Here is a 25016-nt window from a genome sequence, read left to right as displayed (position 1 = left end):
TGTCCCTGGAAACTCAGAGAATCCGTGACACAATCTTGTAGCACACACATCCACAGTCACAATCTTGGTCCCTGGGCTGGCTGGAGAAGGTGGGGGTAGAGCCATCCTATCAAGAGACATGGCTTCTCATTTAGCAATAATTTTTTGTTGTTAATTTTGAGAAATGTCTTTGTTATATAGCACTGGATGACCTTGAACTCAAGATCTTGCTTCAGCTAGAACTACAGGCATTTATCTCCACAGCCATTAACTAGAGCTCTTAAAGATGTCTGTCTGTCTACCTATCATCTCACCTCACCCCAGGGTTCACACACACACACACACACACACACATTGGCAGAGATGGCTCTCTGGCAGGTTGAATATTCGTTGATATTCTCTGAAGAAGATAACACAGCGTTATAAGACCCTGTGCCCAGTCTCCATGAGAAGGGCTTTTCTAATTTGAGCTGAAGTTTAGCCAAGTTATGGGTCCTGAAAGCTCTTACCCAGTGACTTCATGAATGGGGAGGTGGGTCTGCGGAGTTCCTGTCCCCTCCAAAGATCAAAGAGCCGGTTTCCACAGCACCTCAGGCACGGTCAGCTAGTGTCTTTCTCCCACACACCAGAGCAGGAATCTCATGGCACAATCTGCTCCCCAGTTCTCTTGGTAGGCAGTATTTTCAGGCGATTTTATCTGAGAGGAAATTTCATTTTCTGCCTGTGTCTGATCTTACTGCTGTGATTACAGTCTGAATGGATGGGAAATGGACAGCTAAAGGCTGTCACTGCACGAGGCTTCATCTTGTATTTCACTCAGCCCGAGGGACAGTAGTGCCTGCATTGAAATTCATTTTCATTCCTAATTATGGCTATAATTAACTTCTATACGTTTCCTGAGCAAATATAAACCTGATTTCTGGCACGCTGCATTCATCACAATTATTTTTACTTTTAAAAGTGTGTGAAATCCAAAAGCACAGCTCCTCAATTCTCAACATTGTTCATTTGAAGCAGAAAGCAGGCATTCTCAGAATCATGTGACGCTGTCATCTACCCGGCACTGTGCCTGGGTCTGTCCTGCTGGTGATGTCACAAACACCCAGTGCTCACACTAGATCTCCTTCCATTTTAGAAGTCACTCCTGCGCCATGGCAGGTGAAGTGTGACTCCATCCACTCCATAATGACCCACGGGCTAAGGATGCCTGGTTAGGTTTGGAAGTCAGCAATAAGATGTGCTCAGAAATCAACTTATGTTTAAGTAACAGTCAGTAAAACTGTTCTGAATTTACAAAGGTGAGGAAAGGCCATAAAAATACATCTTTTGATGTTAAGAATTCATTACTATTTCACATATCAAGACACCACAATCTTATGGGGCTTTCATATTAGTCGAAATAATGTCTATTTAATCCATCAAGGATGGAGACTTCAAATTCTCCACAGCTACATGAAAAATGTGAAGAGATGAAATGGCCACTGTCTAGATCAGTTACGGAGCTCTAAGTAGGAGACACTGTCAAGTTCTTGCTGCCTTCCAGTTGTCGTTATGGCAACTGCCATTGGCTTACAGTGAGGACCACTGCTTTATCCTTCCCCCTAATAAACTATGCCCACTGGCCCAGCTACTCTTCCTAGTGAGCCCTGTTCCCCAGCCCACCTCCCCCAGCTCTGCATTAGAGAATGGAGGGATTCAGGACTTCAGTAAGCCTCAGAGAGGGTGCACAGGACAGACCTAACTCCCACCGCATCTAAGAGTTGTTGCTGAGGTCCTGGGGCAGACTACAAAGCTAATAAGTCTGTACCGTCACCTCCCTGCTTACTCCTTAGGCTCCACTGTGTTTACACATCATCCATCCAGAAGGGAGAGAAGTACCAGGCCCTACCTAGCTCAAGCCCAATACATCCTTCCATCCCCCAGTAGTGTGTCTAGAAACACAACTACTCTCCCAAGGGCCAGAAATGCATCCCGCTGTAGGAGCGATGATTTGTCCATGGCCACAGAGCTGCTGCCAACGTGGAAATGAACCCGTTCCTCTTCCTTTAACCTTCACACACCAACCAGGCTGGTTCCCTCTCAGTTCAGTAACTATGCATAAATAAGCTCTACATAAACCCTTCCAATTTTAAATAGGGGAAGTGAAGATACTATCGCTTATCAGTCCAGAGGGGTGAGGTGACTTAGTCACAAGAGAATGAGCCCTTCTGCCATCCCCCCCTCCACAATCAAAGCAATGTCTCCTCTCTCTTCTGGAGTCACACCACTGGTGTCCTCGCCCTGAGACTTTAATAGGCAAACTGCTGTTGACTTCATGAGCAGCAGCTGTGGAAATGAATGTATTAATGGCGTCATGTGGAAACACGTGTGTATCAACATTTGATATGCTTTATTGAAAGGTGACAAGTAGAACAGGAAAATACAGTGGGGACTGTGTGGGGGACATGCGCAGAATGACTATACAGGTGAGGTGCAGAAACCCCTACTGGGAAATCCACTTCCTTAGCAACTGACCACTTCTCCCGGCATCACCAGCTCAACTGACATCGTCACAGGGAGTTTACTTTGCAAGACTCAGCAGCTAGATTCCGGATTACACAGTGACTAACTGGGCCAAATTCTTAAAATTTCTTCAGGTGTGGTTTTCGTCACAAAGCAGTTTTTAAGTAGATCTCTCTAGGAAGGACAACCCACACCTTTTCAGACAGCCAATGCAACATCTAAATTTCAATCTGTACAACCTAAACAGTAGTTACGGTCCTCTATTGTACAAATTCGTTACACTACATACACAAATATACAACAAGCAAAACAACCTTCATAATGAGACAGCCTAGGTCCCAGCTACCTGTCACCATTGTGTCACTAACAGTTTTGTGTCTTCTGATGGTTCAGAAAAGAGGGACAGTACTATCGTGGTTTATAAGCTTTGGTGACAGTTGTCGGTTTTGTATAAGGACTGCATCCCCCCCCCATTGCAGTCTTGTTTCTGGCCTCTCGAGTTCTTTGAAGGGAAGGAGGGCACAGAATCCAGGAGCAGCCCACCTTCCGGACCCCACGCAGGCGAGCCCCATGCAGGCAAGCCGCCGAACTCTCGGAAGCAGGGTGGGTGGCTGGGGAGGGTTGAAAAGGCACACAGCTCCTCAGGGTCAATTAAACCATTCCTTAGACATCTGCCACGTTGCACTGGGCACATCCATGCTCACTCTCTGATTAACCTTTAATTCACTCAACTAGTACATTTCTTCAAGCCAAAAGCTTATGAGTGCTTAATACTGGGGAGAAAGCGAGAACAGCATGTGAGTCTCACGTCTCTTTCGTAGACAGCAATGAAATGGGTGACTGTGGAGGCGGCTTCTCGCTAGCACATCTCTTCGGTCTGTTCAGTTCAGACAGCAGCAGCAGCCAGTTCTGTTGGGGCATAGCAGGCTATGCGGTCGATCCTGAGCCCTGGGACGCTGGCTGTGCAGGGGGCTGTGTGGTCCCCTGTGGCTGCGTGGTGGCCGGAGGGGAGCCAGTCTGCAGCTGGGCCTGAAACTGGGCGAGCTGCTCCGGACTAGCCAGTGTCTTCAGCAGATTGTTCTCCTGCTCCAGCTGGGAGTTTTTCTCTATTAGTTCTTTGATCTGCTCCTTCAGAACCTCCACTTCCTCCCTCACCGCATACATCAAATGGCTTTTCACCAGATCCTGAAAACCAGAGAGCGAGAAAGGCTTTAGCTTCCTAGGTCCTGAACTCTCCCTAACCAATTATGCATTCTACCTCCAAAGAGCATTAAAGCACACTTGTGGAAATCTGCGCATAATCACAACCGTGCAATACTGAAGTTTGATGTATATGTGATCAAGCTTTCCAAAAGTCTCCAGACTTTCTTTGCAGACATTAAGGACGTCTACAGTCCGGTTTCCCATTCAAGATGGCAAACCGCACCGCACCGGGGCTCAGGCCCTAGGCCCAGTGGCCGCTTCCCCGCCCCCAGGCCCTCCCAGCGCAGGGAGCGTCTCCTCCCATCTCCTCCCTCCCTCCCTCCCTCGGCACCGGCTGCAGCCAGTTCCTACAGAGCGCGTTGCCGCATTTTCTTCCCTCCACCTCTACAACCCCCCACCCCCCCCTGATTAAGCTGACATCACAGAAACCTGGGCAGACGTCGTAGCCAATGGGAGCCCGAGTTATTTATAGCTCTGAATTAAAGGTTCAGAGTTTGCCTAGCAACAGTGGGCAGAGAATCCCGTGAGAAGAGCCACAGGCGCTGCTCCAATAACAAAGAACGACCAAGGCGGAAATAAAAAAATCGGAGAAATCCAGGCGCAGGCCTAGAAAGACAAAACTTTTCTCCCATTCCCCTCCTTTGTGCGGCCGCTGCACCACGGGAGAGGGTCTGGTGGGGTCTAGGGACCTCTTCCCCAGCTGCCCTCGGTGGAGGGGACACCCTCCCTCCCAGCTCCCCAGTAAAATCTCAGGGTTCCCAGTAAAGCCACACTGCTGAAGGTGCTCCCAAGCCCAGGGACGAGGAGGCTGGGCCACTGCCTCCTTATCCCGACAGGAGTGAATGGGTCCAGGGCAGGGCCCGCTCACAACCTGGGGCCCTTCTCCTTCCCTGGCAGCCGTGGCGGTGGTGGTGGGGATGTGGCTTCTCTCCACGCTGGCAGGAGAGAGCGAGCGAGCTAGCGCTGGCATTTCTGACTGTATGAAGAGCAACCAGCAGCTCTGGATTTAGCTAAGGGATGCGCTAGTCGTTTCCAAGACATGTCGGTTTTTGTGCAGTGCCCACGTTGAGTACAAGTAATTTTAAATCAGTACATACCATAGCTTGCTCTATTTTGTTGTCGATAGCTACCACACTTGCACCAGAGCTGGAAGAGAGAATAAAAAAAAAAAAAGATCATCGATAAATGGAATTGATCTTTAACATCCAGGATATGGACAGATCTCTGAATTCGAATGACGTTACTAGCATCCTATTTTGAGTATTCTTAAACGTTCCAAAATGCATCATACTCCAGAAAATAGCAGCCATACTCTATCCAGGCATTTCCCTTATTTTAGGGAGCCACAAAGGACTAAATTACATAATGGAAGAAAGCCTGTTCTCGAGCCAGATCTACGAAAATAAGGATCTTCTGGCCATTTCAAAAAGCAACATCTATGTCACAGTAACCCTAGGCATGGACAAAGGAATTCGCATGGCTATCCTGAACCTGCAATACCGCAAGTCAATTTTACTCCGAGTCAATTTAAACCATCTATCCCAGCTGACATTTACCTATTGTCAAGTCTCACGGAAGCGTTTTCAGTTCCCAGCAAAGACGACAAGAAAGAAATGGAAAAATGTCTCAGTTGGTAAACTCCTAGATCCATCGCCACTGGTCTACACCATTGGGATTTCATGCAATTGCAGCCGAATTAAAAAAACAGCCTCGTGGAAAAAAAAGAGAGAGAGGGCGGGAGGGAGCGAGCTCCAGCAGCCTGGTTCAAGCTAGATAAAGCCGCCTAGCTGTCTGCAGCTCGGGGCGTGAGAACGGCGGTGCTGGCTCGAGTGACCCGGCGTCTGCTGCAGCTCAGTCCGACTCGGCTGCCGGCTCCACTCCTCTAGAGGAGGCCGCCCGGCCCCGGCGCCACATATAGGCGGGGAGGCGCCACGCCGATTGGCCGCGCCATAGGCCCGCCCCGCGCTCCCGGGCTGCGGTCCCTCCCGGTGCCCGCGGCGGCGGCGGCGGGGAGGGGCGGGGAGGAGAGGGAGGGGGTTGGGCGCCACCTCCTCCGAGGCTGGCTCGCGTCAGGGTCCCCGAAAGCTCCCGGTGCCCGCACGCTTACGTCTAAGGGAGTCAGACCCCGTCTCCAAAGCAGTCGGTCCCTGCGGTGGCGCTCAACCCTGCCTGCAAGCTCGCTCTTTGCAACCAGACCCAGCCGAGCTACTGGGCATGCCCAGTCCCACCACTAAGACTCAGGAACGCCAGCGTCTCGATTTCAATTATTGGGTTCTTACAAGAAGCATTAACGGGAGGCTACAGAGGCTGTGTTCTGTGCAAGGGTAATAATCCTGCTGCAGGAATTCCTTTTTCGTGCTAATGAAATTCATAGGAATATTACACTTGTCTTTTTGGTGGGAGATAGCTCCACATAAAGTTTATCGGTTATGTGCAAAAAAAAAAAAAAAATTGTATTTTTCTTTGGTAGACAAACGAGTCAAAGGAATCCAACAAGATGAAATGCAGGGAACCTTCCCCAAACGGCCCCGGAGTTGTAAGCCTTAAAATCTCATTACTCTAACTGCATCAGTAATTATGTCTTCTTCCATTTATAGCTAGGAAAAAAAAAAATCAATCTACAGGTCCAATCCCAAACAGATCTATTTTCAGCTAGTCCCTAGGGCCAAGGGTTCTTGAAGTGAGATCGCAATTCCTCCAAGATGCAATTCTCGGTCTTCTTAAATTGGAGAGATTGAAATACTGTCAAGGACGTTTTCCAAAAAGCATGCAATTCCTTAATATGTAGCCTTTGCTCATTTGCAGTGTGGCCTGAACCAGTAAAAATGTGGAGAGAATCTAATAATGGTGGTTAAAAACAGTTCACCAGTCAAGAGATGCTGAAGGTGTGCCTCTCCTAACAGTCACAGCGAGCAGTCAGCAGCCACCATCAAATCATGGTCCTCAGATAAGGGTGTAAAATAGCTTAACCCAGGGCAAAATTAACTCTTAATAATTTAAATATCTGTGAAGATGCATCAATTAAGATTATGCTTTAACATACTATAAAACTAAGGGCTGAAGTCTGATTACAGGTTATATACAGTCAGCAGTATGGTTGAGGAAAATTTAACCTCTCCAATATTGCCCTCTAGTGGCAAAAGACTACAATAACAAAATAAATACCAACAGCTTGGGACCTCTCCATAGGCAAGTGGTACTCAAATAATTCCAAAATAAAATTTGACTGTGATACATAAATACACACTCTACACTCACGTGAAGAGTGAACCCCTCCTCTATCAAGATGAGGCTTCCCCCTCAAGGAACAAACTCTCCTAAACTGCGATCAGAGTCTCTTAGACAATCTCTGAAGTTGACCCAAGGCTGGAGGGGCATTTGGTTTCAGAAACTGCATTAATTCAGTTAACCGCCAAATATACTGAATACAGCACAAGAGGAGGAGAGTAATTCTCTTCTGTGTTAGAAATGGGTATCATTACAAAACAATATTCTTTTTATTGTGTTTCGTATTAGGCTTTGCTTCTGAATAAAACTGTTAGTGTATTTGTAGTTTATGATGTGTGTTGTTCTCGGTAATGGGAAACAAAGGAAGACTTAACAATCCTCGTGACTCGTGAAATAAGATGGTGCTCCTATGTCCACCAGTGCTAAGTGCAATTATTAGTTTCTGTAATTTTAGAGTTAACATTCTAACTCTATCAATCTGTATCTTTTTAAATATTTTAACTGAACAGCAAGTCCAGAGCAAAGAATATCACAGGAAGGTACACTGTAAATGTAAAAGAGCTAAACACAGAAATAAAGTCTGCTCAGGACATATCAGGAAATGGGGTTAAGGTTCTCAGCTGGAATCACAGGATTTTATTTATTTATTTATTTATTTAAAAAGATTTATTTATTTATTTATTTATTTATTATATGTAAGTACACTGTAGCTGTCTTCAGACACTCCAGAAGAGGGACTCAGATCTTGTTACGGATGGTTATGAGCCACCATGTGGTTGCTGGGATTTGAACTCCAGACCTTTGGAAGAGCAGTTGGGTGCTCTTACCCACTGAGCCATCTCACCAGCCCAGGATTTTATTTTTCTTGTTGTTCTTGAACATAAATGAAAGGCTAAGTCGGTTCTGTTTCCTACCATTTTTAACTGCATGACTACCCAGTGTATTAGCAACAGTAGCGACTATGAACAACCACCAGTCTGACTAATCCACTGGAGAACTGGCTGGACCAAAGAATACGGAAAACAATGGAGGCTTTTCACCTCTTACACACGTGCTAGATTCCCTTAAAAACTGGCTTTTTTGTATGAAAGAAAGAATAATCTAAAACAAAGGCAATGGAAACAGAGGAAATCTTCTTGGGCTATAACCACTGGGTCAGAATGTCTGATAATTTCCCTTAAAGGTTCTTCTATTTACCAGACAAGTATCTGTGAGTCCAGGGCCATGTCTGAGACCCCAAGAGGTCGGCTGAGATTGTAAAGACGACATGCAGCAGCCCTTCACGAGAGACTCCCAAAGTGGGCCATACAAGTCAGCCTCCTCAAGTCTATACATACAGGGAAAGGTACAGACATTTGAAGTTTGCCACTGTGGTCCGCATGAGTGTTTGGATTCTACTTCAACCACCTCTTACTCTTGGTATCAAATGTGGGGAATGAAGAGGAGGAGGACAGGAAAGGTCTGGGAGGGGCTAAGGTGACTGGAGCACTGGCAGGGTCTGTGAGGGTCTGCCTGAAGCAGAGACCCCGCACGCTTAGAACCACTTCTTTTCCCAGCTAGACGCCTTGTGAACATATAGGGACTGCCATGGAAGCAGGCAAGGGATGCATCTTGTAAAACTACTCGTCTTAGGTCTCACCCCTCCCCCAACCATCCCACTTTCCCAGGTTCCGAGGAAGCAGAAGTACCAAGTTTAACAAAACCACAGATTTTATGGCCAAAGAAAATGTGATAAGCCCAGAGTCAGACTGGAAGAAGGGGACAGAGACAAAAACCCTACTTAGCCATTAAACATAAAATCTTATCATGGCTACAACATGGATGGAACCAGAGTCCAGACAGACAGTCAAAGACAAATTCCACATGATCTCACTCTAAAGAAGTTGATCTCATTGAAGTAGAGGGCAGAACAGTGGTTACCAAGGTGACCAAGGACGATGGATGAAGGGGTGACTGACGGGACGCTGCTCAGATAGAAGTGTAAGCCAAGAGGCCCGCTGACGAGCACAGCAACCTCAGTGAGTGGCAAGGAGACCGCACCCGTTAAAGAGCGGAGGCTGAGCGCTCTCTTGACAACTCAGTGCATTTGTTAGCAAGCCGTATTAAACTAGCCCACGTACATTTCTATGAACACAGAAATAAACAAAAGCCGTTAAAAACCACCGTGGACAATTTTACCTGTCGATTTAAAGCAGTATTTCAATATAGGGAAATACATTAAAAATTCACAGATGAGGGCTGGTGAGATGGCTTAGTGGGTAAGAGCACCCGACTGCTCTTCTGAAGGTCCGGAGTTCAAATCCCAGCAACCACATGGTGGCTCACAACCACCCATAACAAGACCTGACGCCCTCTTCTGGAGTGTCTGAAGACAGCTACAGTGTACTTACATATAATAAATAAATAAATTAAAAAAAAATTCACAGATGAACCATGAATATTGCTTTAGTGATAGGATAGTTCCTCCGCACACCATCAGGAGAAATGAATGCCATCAAAAGATGAGTAACTGCTACATGCAGCCTTCCTTTGGGTTAGAAGATAACACTGAAAATGAAAAGTCTTCTCCAACGTAGAACAAAAGGAGGGGAGGAGAGTGCAAAGGAGACAGAAAGGAGAAACGACTCTAGAAAGCAATATGCAAACGGGATGTGCTCCAAAGACGAAGGGAGAACGAAGTTACCAGACAGTCATCTAAAGCTCGAGGTTCCAGGCGAATGAGATGACCAAAACCTAACAGCAAACCCAAACCGAAGCAACTCATCAGAGCTCGTCACACAACACAGGAACACGGACAGGGAGGAATCTCCAAAGCACACAGCCAGAAAAGGCAAGTTATAAACCCGACAGTAACAGCAGAGAAAAACTGGTTTTCTACTGCTGCCAGAAGACCGCAGAGACAAAGGTCTTAGGGTTGTGAGAGGAAAGGGCTGCACTGACTGGAGTTGTCACTTGGCCAAATTCTCTCTCTGGTGCAAAGTTAGAAGAATAATATGTTTGGTTTGTACAATATGCTGGAGACCGAAATCAAGAAAAGCAGTGGTCAGGGGAGATCACAGTCAGAGCCAGAGGTCAGACCCTGGGAAAGGGGGCTGACAGGCCAGAGGGCTGTGACCTCAGCAGAGGCTGTGTGCTCGTGCATGAGTCTCTGTGTGTGTAAAGTAGGCATCATGTGTGCACACGTGTACGTGTGCTTTGTTCCTATGGAAAGCTGTCTAAAAGCAAGCCTTGAAAAACTAACAAGTTACCACAACAGGCATTTGTTAAAAAGTGGCAGATACACAAGAGGAAGACAGGACTCCTAATACAAGAAAAATCAATGAAAACGACCTGCATGTGACAAAGGCAATAGAACCTGAAGACAAGGACATTAAATCAGAGAGTTAACTGTGCTTTATATGGCCAAAAGTAGGCAAAGAAATTAGGATATTAAAGACAGGTGTAAAAAAACAATGAACATTCCGACTAAGATAAAATGAAAATTACAATCTTTGAGAAGAAAACTATACTAGACAGGATGAGCGGGATGGAGACAGCAGAGCCGAGGGCAGTGGTTAGCACTACTGGAACAGCAGAGCACTCCAAGTGAACCACAGAGAAAGAAACTGGGTAAAGAAAGGACCGAGGGAGAGCACTGGCCACAGCAGCAGGCCGGCCTACAGGGACAGTGTCAGTAAGGGAGCCCTAGAAAACAGGTTAAGGAGGAGAACTATGTCAGGAAAGAAGAGCAGCTTCCCAAAACGTTATTATAACACTACCACTGATCCTAAGACGATCCTGCCGACAGCCAGGGTAAAGTGCCTAAATCCAGTCACAAAGAGAAATTTTTTTTTTTTGGTTTTTGGTTTTTGGAGACAAGGTTTCTCTGTGTAGCCCTGGCTGTCCTGGAACTCACTCTGTAGACCAGGCTGGCCTCGAACTCAGAAATCCGCCTGCCTCTGACTCCCGAGTGCTGGGATTAAAGGCATGCGCCACCACACCTGGCACAAAGAGAAAATCTTAAGAAAGGGCCACAGACAGCAGCTCTGTCACACACAGGGGGACAGCAGTCTCCAGCTGGCCTTCTACTTGGAAACAACTGCAGACAGGAAACAGTTTCAGAAATACATTTATGGTTATCAAAGAAAGAGGTAGCTCAATATACAATGTTGAGTTGATTTTCCACACCAATGGGAAGAACTTTAATAATTGCTCCTTGGTCCTGGGCCAACTGGATAAAGTAAAAATTAAATAGCAAAAAAAAGAAAGAAAGAAAGAAAAAAAACACCTCAAACTATCCCTCACATATATGAAACATTAAGCACAAACAAGTCACAGAGTAAATGTAAAATCCTGAACTCAGTAGATTAGAGAATACTTCTTAGACAGGAACCTAAAGCCACAATCCATGAAGGAGAAAAAGTTGGCAACTGAGCCGTTACTTAAATCATTCTCTGAAGTTAATGCTATAAGAATATTGGAAGCAAGTTAACGGTTACAGGGGCTGGGAACAAAACCCAACAGCCAATAAAAGAAATGAGCTAAGATTGTATGTATATGTGTATATATATATATATATATATATATATATATATATATAATATTTATATATTACACATTATATAATTATAACACAATATATTTATATACTACATATAAATATATATTTTATATATAAATAAATGTGAAAAAATACTAAGCAGAATCAATCATTACAAAAATGCAAACCAAGGCTGTGAGATGCTCCCCCTCCCCCAGACACACCTGTATATATCCAGCACGGTTAAAATCAAGCCTTCCAGTCTTTCATTGAAAACACCAGCCCCCAGCAGTTGGGGTAGTGGATGGGGGGAATGTAAATGCCACAATCGCTTTTCTTTTCTTTTTTTTGTTTTTTAATTTTTTTTGGTTTTTTGAGACAGGTTTCTCTGTATAGCTCTGGCTGTCCTGGAACTCACTTTGTAGACCAGGCTGGCCTCGAACTCAGAAATCCGCCTGCCTCTGCCTCCCAAGTGCTGGGATTAAAGGCATGTGCCACTACGCCCGGCTTCACAATCGCTTTTCAACCGTTAGACACTCTCTGCATCAAGGCCAGTCATTCCAGCACAAGTTATGAGTTCGAGTCTGAACGCGCACATTCCTAGTGGCTTATCGTAAGCACCATGATGTCATTCAACTGGAAGACAGACAACCACATCCCAGCAGCCAATCTAACGGGGTCTACCACTCAGCAGGAACGAGAAGCGAACTACCAACAGCATGAATGGATCTCAAATTTAACACAGCGAGTGGAAGAAGCCACTAAATGCAAAAAGCTACAAAATATACGGTCCCACTTAGAAGCTATCCTAGGAAAGGCCAAACAGCAGGGACAGAAGACAGCTCCAAGCTGAGCCATGAGGCAAGGATGGAAGATGGTGAGGGGACCCTACCCAAGGACCCCTGCATGGGGCTCCCCTCAAAATTATTCAAATGGTTAATTTTTTTTTTTTACATCTCCAAGAGAATAATCATTCTGAAGCCAAATTTCTTCATAAATATCACTTCTGCTAAATGGTGGTAGATTATGAAAAATCAGGAGCCACAGACGAAAATGGCACCCCAGATTTAGAAGCTAAATGACATTCTGTAAGAAACATCTGAAGTGAAAAGTTGTCCTGATTATGCTTCTATTTCAAGGACCTTCACGCGCACATCTCCTATCAAAAATGAACAGTATTTCTTCTTTACTTTTCTGCAGCCATGGAAATACATGATTTGAGCTCCTTACACCTTAAAAATAGTCACTTTAAGCTAACATTTCACGAGAAATTCCTGAGGTAGCTTGGGGAGGCGCAGAGATGAGGCAAGAAGACCAGATCGGCCTGTTTCTTCTATGTACACAGAATCAGCAGGGGCCGTGACTGTCAGTCTCTTGGTGACCTTAGAGTAGACAAACTTTTTTTTTTTTTTTTTGGTTTTTCGAGACAGGGTTTCTCTGTATAGCCCTGGCTGTCCTGGAACTCACTTTGTAGACCAGGCTGGCCTCGAACTCAGAAATCCGCCTGCCTCTGCCTCCCGAGTGCTGGGATTAAAGGCGTGCGCCACCACGCCTGGCTGAGTAGACAAACTTAATGAAACAGTTCTTTTTACAAAGGTGAAGATAAACTGGAGGGTGGTCCACAGCCACTGAGTGCCTAGTACAGCGCGGACTCGGGTGAGAGAGCTCACTGCAAAGATAACGCAGTGCCACCTGCGCGTGCGCAGTGTGAGCTCTTCTGCTCTGACTCACTCCCTACGATGGCCTCTCTGGACACTGGTGGTGGAGCTCCGCCCGGGGGATTCCTTTTAACTACAAATTAGTCAGAATCTTAGAGAGGAAACAAGCTTTGTGGACCATTTTGTTTTGATAGCCTTAAGATACGATGTGTACAGGATTTACCTACACAATTGGAGGATGAACACAGAAACGTGTATCAGTATATTATGTATTAGAGGTACAGAGTTCTAAAGCAATAGATATGAGACCTGAGATGGTATGGAGCGGGGTGGGGGGGAGGACCAGCTCAGCAGAATCTCCATAACCATCTAAACCCACCCTCTTCACAGGCAGGGAAGACCCAGGAGACTGGAAACCCACACCACAGCCCAAACGTGGCACAGAGCCTACAGTCTCGTGGAGCGGGGGTCTAGGTCTCGTCTCCAGTGGAGACCGACCCTCGCAGCCCTCTGCTAGGATGCAGAGCAGACTGATCCGAGATGGCAGTCCGTCCCAGAGGCAGCTCAGGCTCACCGCAGCTCCAGGCTGGCACATTACAACGCAGAGATGGCCAAGAAAGGTGTTCAAATGGCGACCTCATGGGCCTCCTTCCGAGAGCTCCCGGGAGCTGTGAGCAAGGCCTGAGGGAGTTCAAGAGGCCGGGTACCTTGTAAATAAGGCAGGCTGTATGTCTACGGCCTGTGGCATTAGCAGGGTGTCTGGGTGGCAAGCCTGTGGTACCCAAGTACTCCTGTGGATCCCGGCCCACGGCAGCGCCCCTCTAATTTCCTCACACACTGTCTACGTGTGATGCTAACCTTGTTTTAGTCTCACTACTGACAATTCCGTAAGAGAAAGAGGGCAAACAGAAGTAACAATGGAGTGGGCCCAGGCCAAGGAAGAGGGAGATGTGGGTCCCTTTACACTTAAACCTGCTGCCAGTGTGGGCAAGGCGACTCTGCAGTAAAGGCACTTGCCACCACACAATGCCAGCCCCACCCATGTGAGCACTGAGTGCACATAGATGTTTCTGACTCTCACATGCACCTTCTCTGTCTTTCACACACATACACACACACACAAATTTTAAAAATAAAAATTGATAACATTTTTTGAAGGACTAATATAATACATTTTGACCAGAAGGATACAAAGTAAAAATTTCAAAATTCTCTTTGGGCACGCTCCCATTCATTTATCCATCCTTATTCAACAAGAACTGGGAAAGGCCATGAACTAAAGTTACAAAGACAAATGAGTCAGAGTCCCAGCTTTCAGTGGCTGGGACAGGTGAAAGGAGAACGGAGGGGGTGGGGCGTGCCTGAGAGCATAAGACGGCCTCTGGACCTTGAAAAACAAGGCATTTACATGGTACAAAGGAAAAGCTGGGCGGGGTGGCACACGCCTTTAATCCCAGCACTNNGGAGGCAGAGGCAGGCNGATTTCTGAGTTNGAGGCCAGNCTGGTCTACANAGTGAGTTCCAGGACAGCCAGGGCTATACAGAGAAACCCTGTCTTGAAAAAAACCAAAAAACAAACAAACAAAAAAAAACAAAAAAAAACCCAACATGGTACAAAGGGTAGGGGGGAGGGGGGGAGGGAGGGAACGTTTGCAAGAAGGAAATGACCAGACAAATGCCTGGGTCATGAGGCAGCCATGCCAGGGCTCGATGTCATTCTGGACCTGACTGGCGGCACAGTCGGAAGGTGGAGGTTATGGAGGGGGTTGCAGAGAAGTAGCAACGGGGGAACAGGTTAAAACAGGCTGGGGCCTGGCAGGCTACAGGGAGACTGGGATTCCTGGTAGCTGGGGATCAAATGGAGTGTATATTTTATTGAAGAAGGTTACTGCCGATGTATAAGATTCCAGTAGGAATGACAGAGAGAGACCACTCGGGAGGGAGATAGAGGTGATGACCAAGGGCAAGTTCGGCAGGTAGGGGTGACCCTCGGCTGTCCAGGTAGGAATGTGTGGAAGGTGAAGTCATTAACCAATCAGATGCTATGGCTGGCTGGTGAGAGACAGTTGGTTTGGGGAAAGGATGGTGACTGGTTGGACCCAGCAGCCAGGGGGAAATACGGTCTGGAACTCAGGAGAGCGTGGGCCTAAGAGAAATGTTTGTAATTGAGAGGGGGCAAAACTATCCATAGGACTGGGTGTAATCACCTCAGGGCTGTGTGTGGGAAAGGGACAGTGGAGGAGGCACAGGTCATCAAGGGCAGCCACGAGGCAGACGCGAGCTTTCTGTGGGTCTGGTGGACACAACAGAAGGTTGCATGGTGTAAGCCATGTTTTCAGGATCCTGGCATACAACAGTAGTCTCTTGAATGAGGAGACCAAAATGACAGAGATGACCTCATGGTTGAGGGCAAGGAAGAAAGAGACAACTCCTATAACAATGCCAAGTGGCCCAAGTGTTCCTCAGGAAGCCACCAAATGTGTCCTGTGAGAGCCCACTAAAGAGTACAGACAGGGGCACACACACACTGTCACAACCAGTGGCTGCAGAAAGCATGTGAGCCTCTGGCCTCTATTCTTGCCTCCCGAGGGTTAGCTGCCACAACCTGCTGAGAAGACAAGGCAAGTGCTAGAGTCAAAGCAAGCCCATCACAGGCAGGCTCCAGGCTCCAAAAGGTTCTCCTTTGTGGGGAAGAGTGGGCGAGACTCCTCACAACTCAACAGAACAAAACAGGCAGAACTCTGTGCTGACAGGACTCACACTGAAAAGTAAGCCTGATACAAGTGTGTGTACGTGTGTGTGTGCGCGTGTATGTGTATATGTGTGTGTGCATGTGTGTGTGTGTGTGTGTATGCATGCGTTGTGTATGAGAGAGACACACACAGTGTAAGCACAGAGGGGACAAAACGTGGAACCGAGGAATGAGGTCAGAGAAGACGGAGTTAATCTTCAAGAAGAACTCCTTGAGAAGTGAGTTTGGGGCAGTCCTGGAATGGAGTGAGTCCACCACAGAAGAGCTAAGAACAGACACCACAGACACTCAGGGAGCCCGTGACCAAGCCATGACGTATGAAGTGCAGCATGAAAATCCGCAGCAACCAATGCATGGTGCCACTGCTTCTCTTGCTCCTTGCTCTGCATATTCCCAGGACGGCCTTCTCTTTGAGAGGGATGTGTGGCTGACATCAGTGTCCCTAAGAACTCCAGTGTGGATGGGACAGCAATGGGTATTACGGACCTCCCAACAGCCTAGGCTAGCTTCTTCAACAATCACTGTGGGGTACATCTCACCTCCTGAGGAACATTTTCCTGTCAGAGGTACAAATAACTAACGTTTCCCAACCACGGAACTGGTTGTCTCAGTCTATGCAGTAGACATATGAGCGAGGGGACTTCTTGTTTGATTCTTGGTTTAGATAATTTCATGAAGCCCTGTGATTCTTATCAGGAGTTCAATGTTTAAGTAGCTGTTAAAAATTACTTCTGACCAAGTGAGGTAGGCTGAACACATACATCTGTTTCCACCTACATACTACTAAAGACAAAAAGAATGCAGTTTTAGCCTCATAAAGACAGAAGAAATATGGTAAAGGTATCAATTCTGTCAATTTTCAAAGATGAGGGAGGTGTCATCAAAATCAAAGACAAAATCAAGAAAGAAGCCTTAAGGTGAACCGGAAGACAGCTGAGAGCCATCGGGGAGCCCAATGTTTAGAACCCACATGCTCCAAGAAGTCCAATGTACGGGTGAGTCGAGCCCGGAGTACAGAGCTCACTCATGCCTGCAGCAGCCCACGAGGAGTCTCTAGTATAAGCAGTGGTCACTGCCGGGGAAACGAATGCAGTGTGGGACACTCATGAGGCTTCACGTCTCAAACGTCTGCACAGATTCAACATGGCAGGACAAGAGTGGTCAGCATGGAGGAGCTGGCCTTCAAAGTGACACTGTGAACACTGACAGAACTAAAGGGAAACTGAGGACATGTCTCAGGCAGGGAGGGAGGGAGGGAGGGAGAACACGAGAGAGCAGCTACTCAGATGAGCCGACGTTGTCAAAGAAGAAGAGAGAACCAGGCAAAGGTTAAAGATCATAAAATAATCTGTGTGCTTCTACAGCTACAGATGCAGACGGTGGCCTACCAAGACAGCATGGACCACGGATGTTTCTCATCTGGTGTGGATTTCCGTCACAAGAAACCCGACAGTGCCAGCAGCAGCTGCACCAAGCCACCAGGAGCTACCTCAGCCCGCAGCTGTGTCTCACAAGGCCAGACATGTCACGCTTCTCCAAGTCTTAGCGCTTCTATATCAAAAAAGTATGATTCATTATCCCAAAGCTGGCTAGTCTCCCTGTTTTAATATCAAACAGCGAATGCAAAGGAAAAAAGTATTGAGAAGCCAGGAAGAGATCAGACATCTCCCTTGGAAGAGGCAGAAGGGAACCCTTGCCATGTGCATCGTCAGTAGTTTGACACCCCACCCCCAACCCCTGAGAGAGAGAGAGACAGAGAGAGAGACACAGAGACAGACAGAGATGGGGGTGGACGGGGCAGAGACTGTTGTAAGCAAATGCTGCATCGTCATTTGGGACAATGACTGAAAAACAGAACAACTGGAAAGACTGTTAGAGTGACTGACATGTAGATGGCAGTGAATAAGAAATCAATCAGAAATAGCCTCTTCCATAATCAGAGAAATAATTTTCTACATAAAGACCAGAAATTGCCAGAACACAATTCCTTTCATGCTAATGGTGGCTGAGTAGTTTCAGGCCCCTCTGGCTTCCAGAACCTTCAGCTACAGGTGAGACAGATAAGGAAACAGCCAGAGAATTCACCAGTGAAACCAAAGTTACCTGAAGAAGGCAGCCACATGTTCTAGCAAGCTTTCAGTCAAACTGAAACAACACCTATCATAGTCATATCTATCTTACAGACCCAAGAAACAGGCCCATTGGCACTTCTAGATGATTACTTTATATTACTGGATAGACTTAGAAAACTTTTAATGTCTATGGCAAAATAGAAAAAAATTCTAGGGTTTGCTTTTATTTTTCAAGGAAACCAGTGAAGTCTTCTTCCTTTAGTCACTGTACCCATCAAATCTGATTCTCTCGTTTCTCACTGGAAGGATGATAGAAGAAGTTACTCATGTTCTCCTAACACCACAGTCCTACATGGCCTTGGGAGACAAGCCCAAGTTATGCTGACCTCTCCATTTAATCTACTGTGTCTCAACTGCGACTTTGTTACTTTGGACCTTTAAGTCCAGATGCAATTACTGGTAGATCACTCATTCACTCATTCATTCACTCATCCATCCATCCATTCATTCATTGTGTGTGTGCTGTGCATATCTCAAACCTTACCGCACATTTGTGGAGGTCAAAGAGCAATCTGTAAGTGTAGGTTCTGTCTTCCACCCTAAGGGTGGGGTGTTCTCCATCAAGTGTGCAATGTCAGTCAGGTTTGGCACCAGTCCTCTGCCTGCAGTACTACCTAGCTGGCCAATACTGATTGCTTTTAAAATACAGCCTTGTATAGTCAGATTTGGGACTCTGGAGTTAGACCATGATTTAAATTTCCCCCAAATCATTTATTCTTGTGTAAAACAGGGATATCATATTTTATAATTTTGCTCTGACAAGTAAAGGAAATGACATAAGAACCTGGAGTTTCCTATAGGAGTTCCAGCTATGATCTTGTGCCCTAAGTTACCTGGTTTCAGCGGTAATTGGGGTATTTAAGAGACCTACACATTTCTCTACATCGTTTTGAAAGTAAAGTTTCTTGAGAGTATCCACCATTTTACAACGCGTCACCCTTTTCTAAACACCGGATCGTTACCTAACTGTCCAGCTGACTGGAGTTTAGTGAAGCAGAAGCCTGACGCTGGCTTCCCACAGTAGCTCCAGGCCGCGTCTTAACATCTATTTTACAGCTCAACGAGAACATCCTCACTTTCCTAACACTTAGCTGACATCCTAAACTTTGCTGCAGATTTCTTGGCTTCTGTCAAGGCTACATGGACTCCGTGCCCTCTCCTGAAGGGAGATGTCCTTCGAGGTTCTCCTCTAGTAAAGCAAATGTATGTTCTCCAGAAAGATAATAGACCGTCGTCTGCCCAGAATGAAGCATGGGGGGGGGGGGGGCGTCTCTCTTCCCTGTGCACTATTTATGTGCAAATATCTACACAAATACTAATTTCACAAACTTGTGGCTGGCACAGCATTAATCCCTGGTGCCTTTGAAGGGTAAAATAGACTTATCCTAAAAAGCTTTCAACCAGAAATCATTAGTAGAAATTAAAAAATGTTTTAACCTGTGTAATGCAGAAGAACCACCGCTTTACACGACATTAAAGAGAACCTTAGGCAATACCAAGATACACAGAAGATGTCCAACTCCAGGTGCCTGTTAAGTGCTTGACACAGGTTCTATTTGCACATCAAAATGAGCACGGGAGGGGACCCACAAAGAGCATGCCTCAGGTACACACACCATAAACACAACCCCTAAAACCTAGAGAGGAAAACAAGGGCAGAGAGACGACGTCAGTTGGTGAAGATTCTTAGAAATTAAAAACACCTATTTATCTGAGAAAAGTAAAATGTTGCAAGTTAATGCATAATTTTAACCTAAATTTTAGATGCACTTATGAACTGGAACATTTAAACATTTTGTATCAGAGATCATTTAACCAGACATGGTGGTATGCACCTCGTCCTCCGTACTCGGGAAGCCGAAACAGGAGGGCTGCCAACAGGAGGGTTGCCACCAAAAGCTCAAGCCAGTTTGAGCTAAATAGTGAGACCCCCGTGTGCGTGTGTGTGTGTGTGTGTGTGTGTGTGTGAGAGAGAGAGAGAGAGCGCTTAGTTTCGTTTTAGTTCTCCCTCATCTAAATTAATCTGAACCCTAACTGTAAAAACTCGAGTTGAACATTTACTGTCACCAAAGCAGGTCTGCAGAAGAGTGGGCCCAGCTGAGCTGCAGGTCTGTGGCTGGCTGTACCAGGCTCCAAGTTAGAAGTGGATGCAGTCTTACAAAGTGGAAGGGGTGAGGCCGTCCATTAAGGCCCATAAACACTTGGTCAGAGCAAAAACAATCAACTGCTGAATCCCATGATGGGGAGACTGCAGATGGCATAGAGCAGCCACTTTGACGTGTGGCTTTTGATCAGAGGATTTCAGAAATTTGATATAAATACATTATACCTAGGGCCACATAAACCTCTCTCCAGGGTAGGGGCTGAAAGTGCCAAGAGTTTTAGAAACCCTGACAGGGGCTTTCCCTCACAGGCCAAGAGAGCGCAGTAGGCAGCAGTTGCTGAATACAGTCCTTCCACTCTATTCAACCAAACTTGAAGTCAAGCTAGCCACCAGGAGTCCCTACCAGGTTTCACTGCCATCTTCTCAACCTCCCCTCAGCCTACTGTCCCTGAGCCCTCCTTCTCTCTGTACTGCATCAGGCCCGGAGCCCCGAGCTTTGAGCTTCTCTCTGTACTGTGTCAGGGCCACCTGCCACCCCTGCCCATCGTAATGATGCTGGCCGGCATGTCACTCTGCTCTTTGGGGCAGCTTTTCTATCAACCAACAGAGCTCGCAGCTAGAGTGAGCCGGAATAAGCTTTGGATCTGCCTGGTGCTCTGGTTACAAAGCAGCTCTTTTGAGCGGTTGGTCTCTGCTCCATTTTGTGCCTGTTGCCTTATTTTTACAGTGTGAACAGTAAACATTAAAGACCATACGTAACTCAGTGTGGGAACAGCACACCCAACAGACTACAGCAGGAAGACAGGGACGGAGGGAGTGTCTCCCCGAACCAAGTCGGGTTGAGTGACCTTTCTCCTTACCTTAAAGCCTTTGTCATGAGCTCTCTCCTTACCCACGCAGAAGATCTTGGCAGAGTAGGAGGCTCTCATCATCTAGCAGTGACGCAGTCTCTGCCTACTCAAGAGCTATGGCTGAGTGGTGGTTCTTAACCGTAACTGCACTTTACAAATCAAGCAGGAAGCTTTTACAAAACACAGATGGTCGAACCTGACCCTGACCCTCAGATTCCAATTTCCTGGTGTGGGGCTGGCTTCCCAGGTGATTTCCTGGTGTGAAGCCAGGCTAAAAGGCTAATAAACAGGCTCCAGCTGGAGCTCAATGGCTGGGGATGGCTGGGTAGAGAAGCCTTATCCAAAAGGTAAGCAAGCCAGTCACAGTGATGAGACAGAACTCCTAAACACAGGGTGAGCCCAAGGCTCGGCAAAACAAAGGGCCGTATGGCCCACAGCCCTCCAAACCTCCCGTCCTGCTCCGGCACTGATGAGACAGTATCTGCTCTGTCTGGCAAGTCACCAGAGGACAGGAATCCCATCTGGCTTTCTGTGATCAGAGGACTCTGACCCATCTTGAGGGGTAACATACAGAGACCCTCCCTGGTGCCCAAGGATAAGAACAGTCCTGAGCCTGGGATTCCGAGTTCAAGCTCCCCAGCCCCGTCTGGGGAGACAGGCAGGGAAGGCAGCCGTGGCAGGGAAGGCCCGACACTGCCGTTCCAAAGGCAGAAGCTTGGCACAGGCAGTGACGCGTCCAGGGAAGGTAGCCTACCGTTGTTGGGTAAGAGCAGATTTTACCAACTGGCAACAGCTCTGGAGCTGGACGGTTGTCAGCTGGGCCTGAGGGTGTCCGGTAGATCAGCCTCTGAAGCCACCCTCCTGCTTCGAGGCTCCCTGTGAGGTCTGAGAACTCTGGGGCTCCAGTGGAACACCCGACCAGCACAGCCTGGTCATTAGGGTGAAAAGTACACTTTCATTTTCAAGATTTACAGAGGCAGGTCATGTGCGCAAGGATCTTATTGCTACACTCGTCTCTCCCACTCCCTTCACATCTGGGAAGACACCTCAAAGAAACAACTTGCCACAACAGGGGGTTATAGAACTGGGGGTCCCCACCCAGTCAGTCCACATAGAACACAGCTAAGGAGGACTAGCAGAGGCCCTTCACAGGCGAGGAAGGAAAGCTCCCAAAGGGAAGACAGCTCTCATGGGTGTCACGCACCCCACAGGCTACGCTCTGCACCCGCGGGGTTCAGGAATGCCTCTGTCCCACTGCATGCACTGAAGTCTCCAGTTCCCAGCACCCCAGTCTCCGCTGCACCCCAGTCTTTCGTGCTACTGCACGGAGCTTACTTTACTGATTTGGTCCGGCAGCCTCGCTGTTCTACTCCTCACCCCTGTGGCGTCTGACTTTGCCTCTGCTGTTTCACTCTTAGGCAACCTTATTTCCTAACCGTTTGTCTTCTCCCTTCCCGCATCCTTCTCTGCTCTTTTCTTTCTTTCTCTCTCTCTCTCTCTCTCTCTCTCTCTCTCTCTCTCTCTCTCTCTCTCTCTCTTTCTTTCCTCCCTCCCCCGCTCTTTCTTTCACGTCTTTCTTACTCGGAGCCATCATCTCTACGCTCACCCTAGGGAATTTCTACCTCCAGAGTCCCAGCTATGTTGACTTCGTGGTTCTGTTTCACAGCCGTTGGTAATGATTCACAGCTTGTAATCAATCCTTAGTGCATTCCGTATCTTGCTCAGCTCGGTGGTGGTCCAACAGTTAACAGTGTTTGCCCCTCGATGGGTGGTACTGGGAATTTACCCTCAAGAGTAAACCGATGGTAAAAAGAGCCCCAAATAACACTGAAAGTGAGCCTCACCAACAGATGTAGCAGAAGCCACAGAGTGGGGACCACAGGGCGGGGACCGACACAGCGCAAGCAAGTATAGCAAGTGACTTCAGATCCAGCCACTGAACGCAGAGCTGGGACTGGGAAACGGGAGGACGAAGACTTCAGCTCTATTTGTACAAGATGTGAAACGACACCCGCCCCACAAACAAATGAGAGTAATGGAGTAATCATTTCAGGACCTGGAGCAGAAAGCCAGCAACACAGTGAGAAAGCGGCTAAGTAAATGAGGAAACCCAACAACTTAGGAATAGGAAAAAAACCCAACAAACAAGACGGCAGCACGTAACACAAATTCAGTCAAGAAACAAAAATCCTGAAGGCCAAATAAGAAATGGGGGGGGGGGAATAAAAAGGCCATGAATCAAGTAAAAGCCAACGGATGGACCAACAGACAAAGGTTACCAGCAAGTACTTCATGCATACATCAGGAAGGAGGGTGTGATCGTGAGTTTCAAGGACCCCAATAAGATCTATAGAACATGTCTAAGAACCTATGAGACAGAACAAGAAGCTAAGAGAAAAGCTAAAGGCACAGAAATCCACCCAAGAAAATTCCAGGCATTTCTGAAATCTGCAAAAGAACAGGCATCTAAGCCCCAGAAGAATTCAGAATCCTAACAGACGTGGCCAAAGATGAGCCTAAGAAACAGTACTGAAAATACTAAAGAAGTTGGCCGGGTGTGGTGACGCACGCCTCTAATCCCAGCACTCGGGAGGCAGAGGCAGGTGGATTTCTGAGTTCGAGGCCAGCCTGGTCTACAGAGTGAGTTCCAGGACAGCCAGGGCTACACGGAGAAACCCTGTCTCGAGAAAAAAAAGAAAAAAAGAAGAAAGAAAGAAAGAAAGAAAGAAAGAAAGAAAGAAAGAAAACAAACAAACAAATCAACCAACCAGATCAACTCGCCCGGGAAAGCAAACGCCAGTAACACCAGGCTTCTCAAGGAAAACACTGCAGCTCAGGAGAGCGTGGAGCTGTATTTCAGGTTCCAGAAGTAAATAACTTTCCGGTAACAGTCTCCCACTGATCTGAATGTTCACTACTTTGGCTAGAGTGGCTGGCTCTAGAGTGAGCTCCCCAGCCACCTGTCTGTTTACCTAATGCTGGGGCTCCAAGTGATCACAGCCACATTGGCTTTTTGTGCTGGGGAATTCTGAAAGACAGTCTTAACCAAGAGACTACAAGAGAGAACAAATGTTATAAACTAAAAGAAAAAAAAGTCATGTGCAATATAAGGGAAGAGAAAAAGACTTAATTCTCTAAGCAGAGAAACAATTAACAAAATTAAAGGAATTAACAAACTTCTCTAATAACATTCCTAAATGTAAATTGAAAGATGAAACATAGTTGAAAGGACAAAATCCAACTAGCTGCTGTCTCACAGGAAAGTCTCCTAGACAAAGACTGAAAGTCAGTTCACAAAGCGAACAGAAGCCTAAATTAACAAGCAATACAGAGCAATACCTTAAAAAGTAAACTTCTAGACAAAAATCAGAAAAGTAAAGGTGGCAGATTCACCGGTGGACATAAATAAAAGGCAGATAGACTCCGACAGGAACAACCCATTCTCATCAATAAGTCATCCAGACTAAAAGCCAATGAAGAAACTTGGGTTGATCAATAGCACAGACGTATTTACCAGAACATTGGGCCCAAGGCTGCAGAAGACCTTCTCAGTAGTTCCTCTCCAAAATGCATCACATTTTAGGTCACAATGAGACTACACACACACACACACACACACACACACCTGAAGTGGTTCCTTTTTTTTTTTTTTTTTAAGATTTTATTTATTGTTATATGTAACTACACTGTAGCTATCTTCAGACATAACAGAAAAGGGTATCAGATCTCATTACAGATGGTTGTGAGCCACCATGTGGTTGCTGGGATTTGAACTCAGGACCTTCAGAAGAGCAGTTTGTGCTCTTAACCACTGAGCCATCTCTCCAGCCCCTGAAGTGGTTCCTTGTCTCAAATCAGATCACAGTGGAACAAGACTTGGATTTAGTAGTAAGATAAACCACAATAGCCACACAAATACTCAGAGACTGAACAATATTGTCTAGTACAGTCATTAAATCAAAAGGAAGGGTTTGAAGTTCTAATAATCAAGTGAAAATGAAAGCATGACTTAGCTCTGGCATGTAGCTGAGGCAGCTCCAAGATGAAAGGTCACAGTTGTAAGTGCTTACATTAAAAAAAAAAAAAAA

General features: G+C 46.6%; 1 protein-coding gene across 4 annotated transcripts in view; it reads right to left on the bottom strand.

The window, feature by feature from the left end:
* Positions 1-2347: 2347 nt before the first annotated feature.
* Tsc22d1 (TSC22 domain family member 1) overlaps positions 2348-25016 on the bottom strand; it is a 93398-nt gene continuing 70729 nt past the window's right edge. For 3 of the 4 annotated variants that reach the window (XM_021204165.2, XM_021204163.2, XM_029541806.1), the window contains 2 exons: positions 4782-4830; positions 2348-3666 (listed from right to left, as the gene is read on the bottom strand). In XM_021204165.2, coding sequence (XP_021059824.1) covers positions 3409-3666; positions 4782-4830 — 307 coding nt within the window. In that variant the 3' untranslated portion in view covers positions 2348-3408. Of the gene's footprint in view, positions 3667-4781; positions 4831-5240; positions 5579-25016 lie in introns of those variants that run through there. The other variant, XM_021204166.2, reaches the window with a different exon arrangement.

Source organism: Mus pahari, chromosome 8 (genome assembly GCF_900095145.1).
Source record: "Mus pahari chromosome 8, PAHARI_EIJ_v1.1, whole genome shotgun sequence".
Classification (NCBI taxonomy): Eukaryota; Metazoa; Chordata; class Mammalia; order Rodentia; family Muridae; genus Mus; species Mus pahari.
The sequence above is the reverse complement of the archived record's forward strand: the minus strand, read 5'-3'. Positions and strand labels throughout refer to the sequence as shown.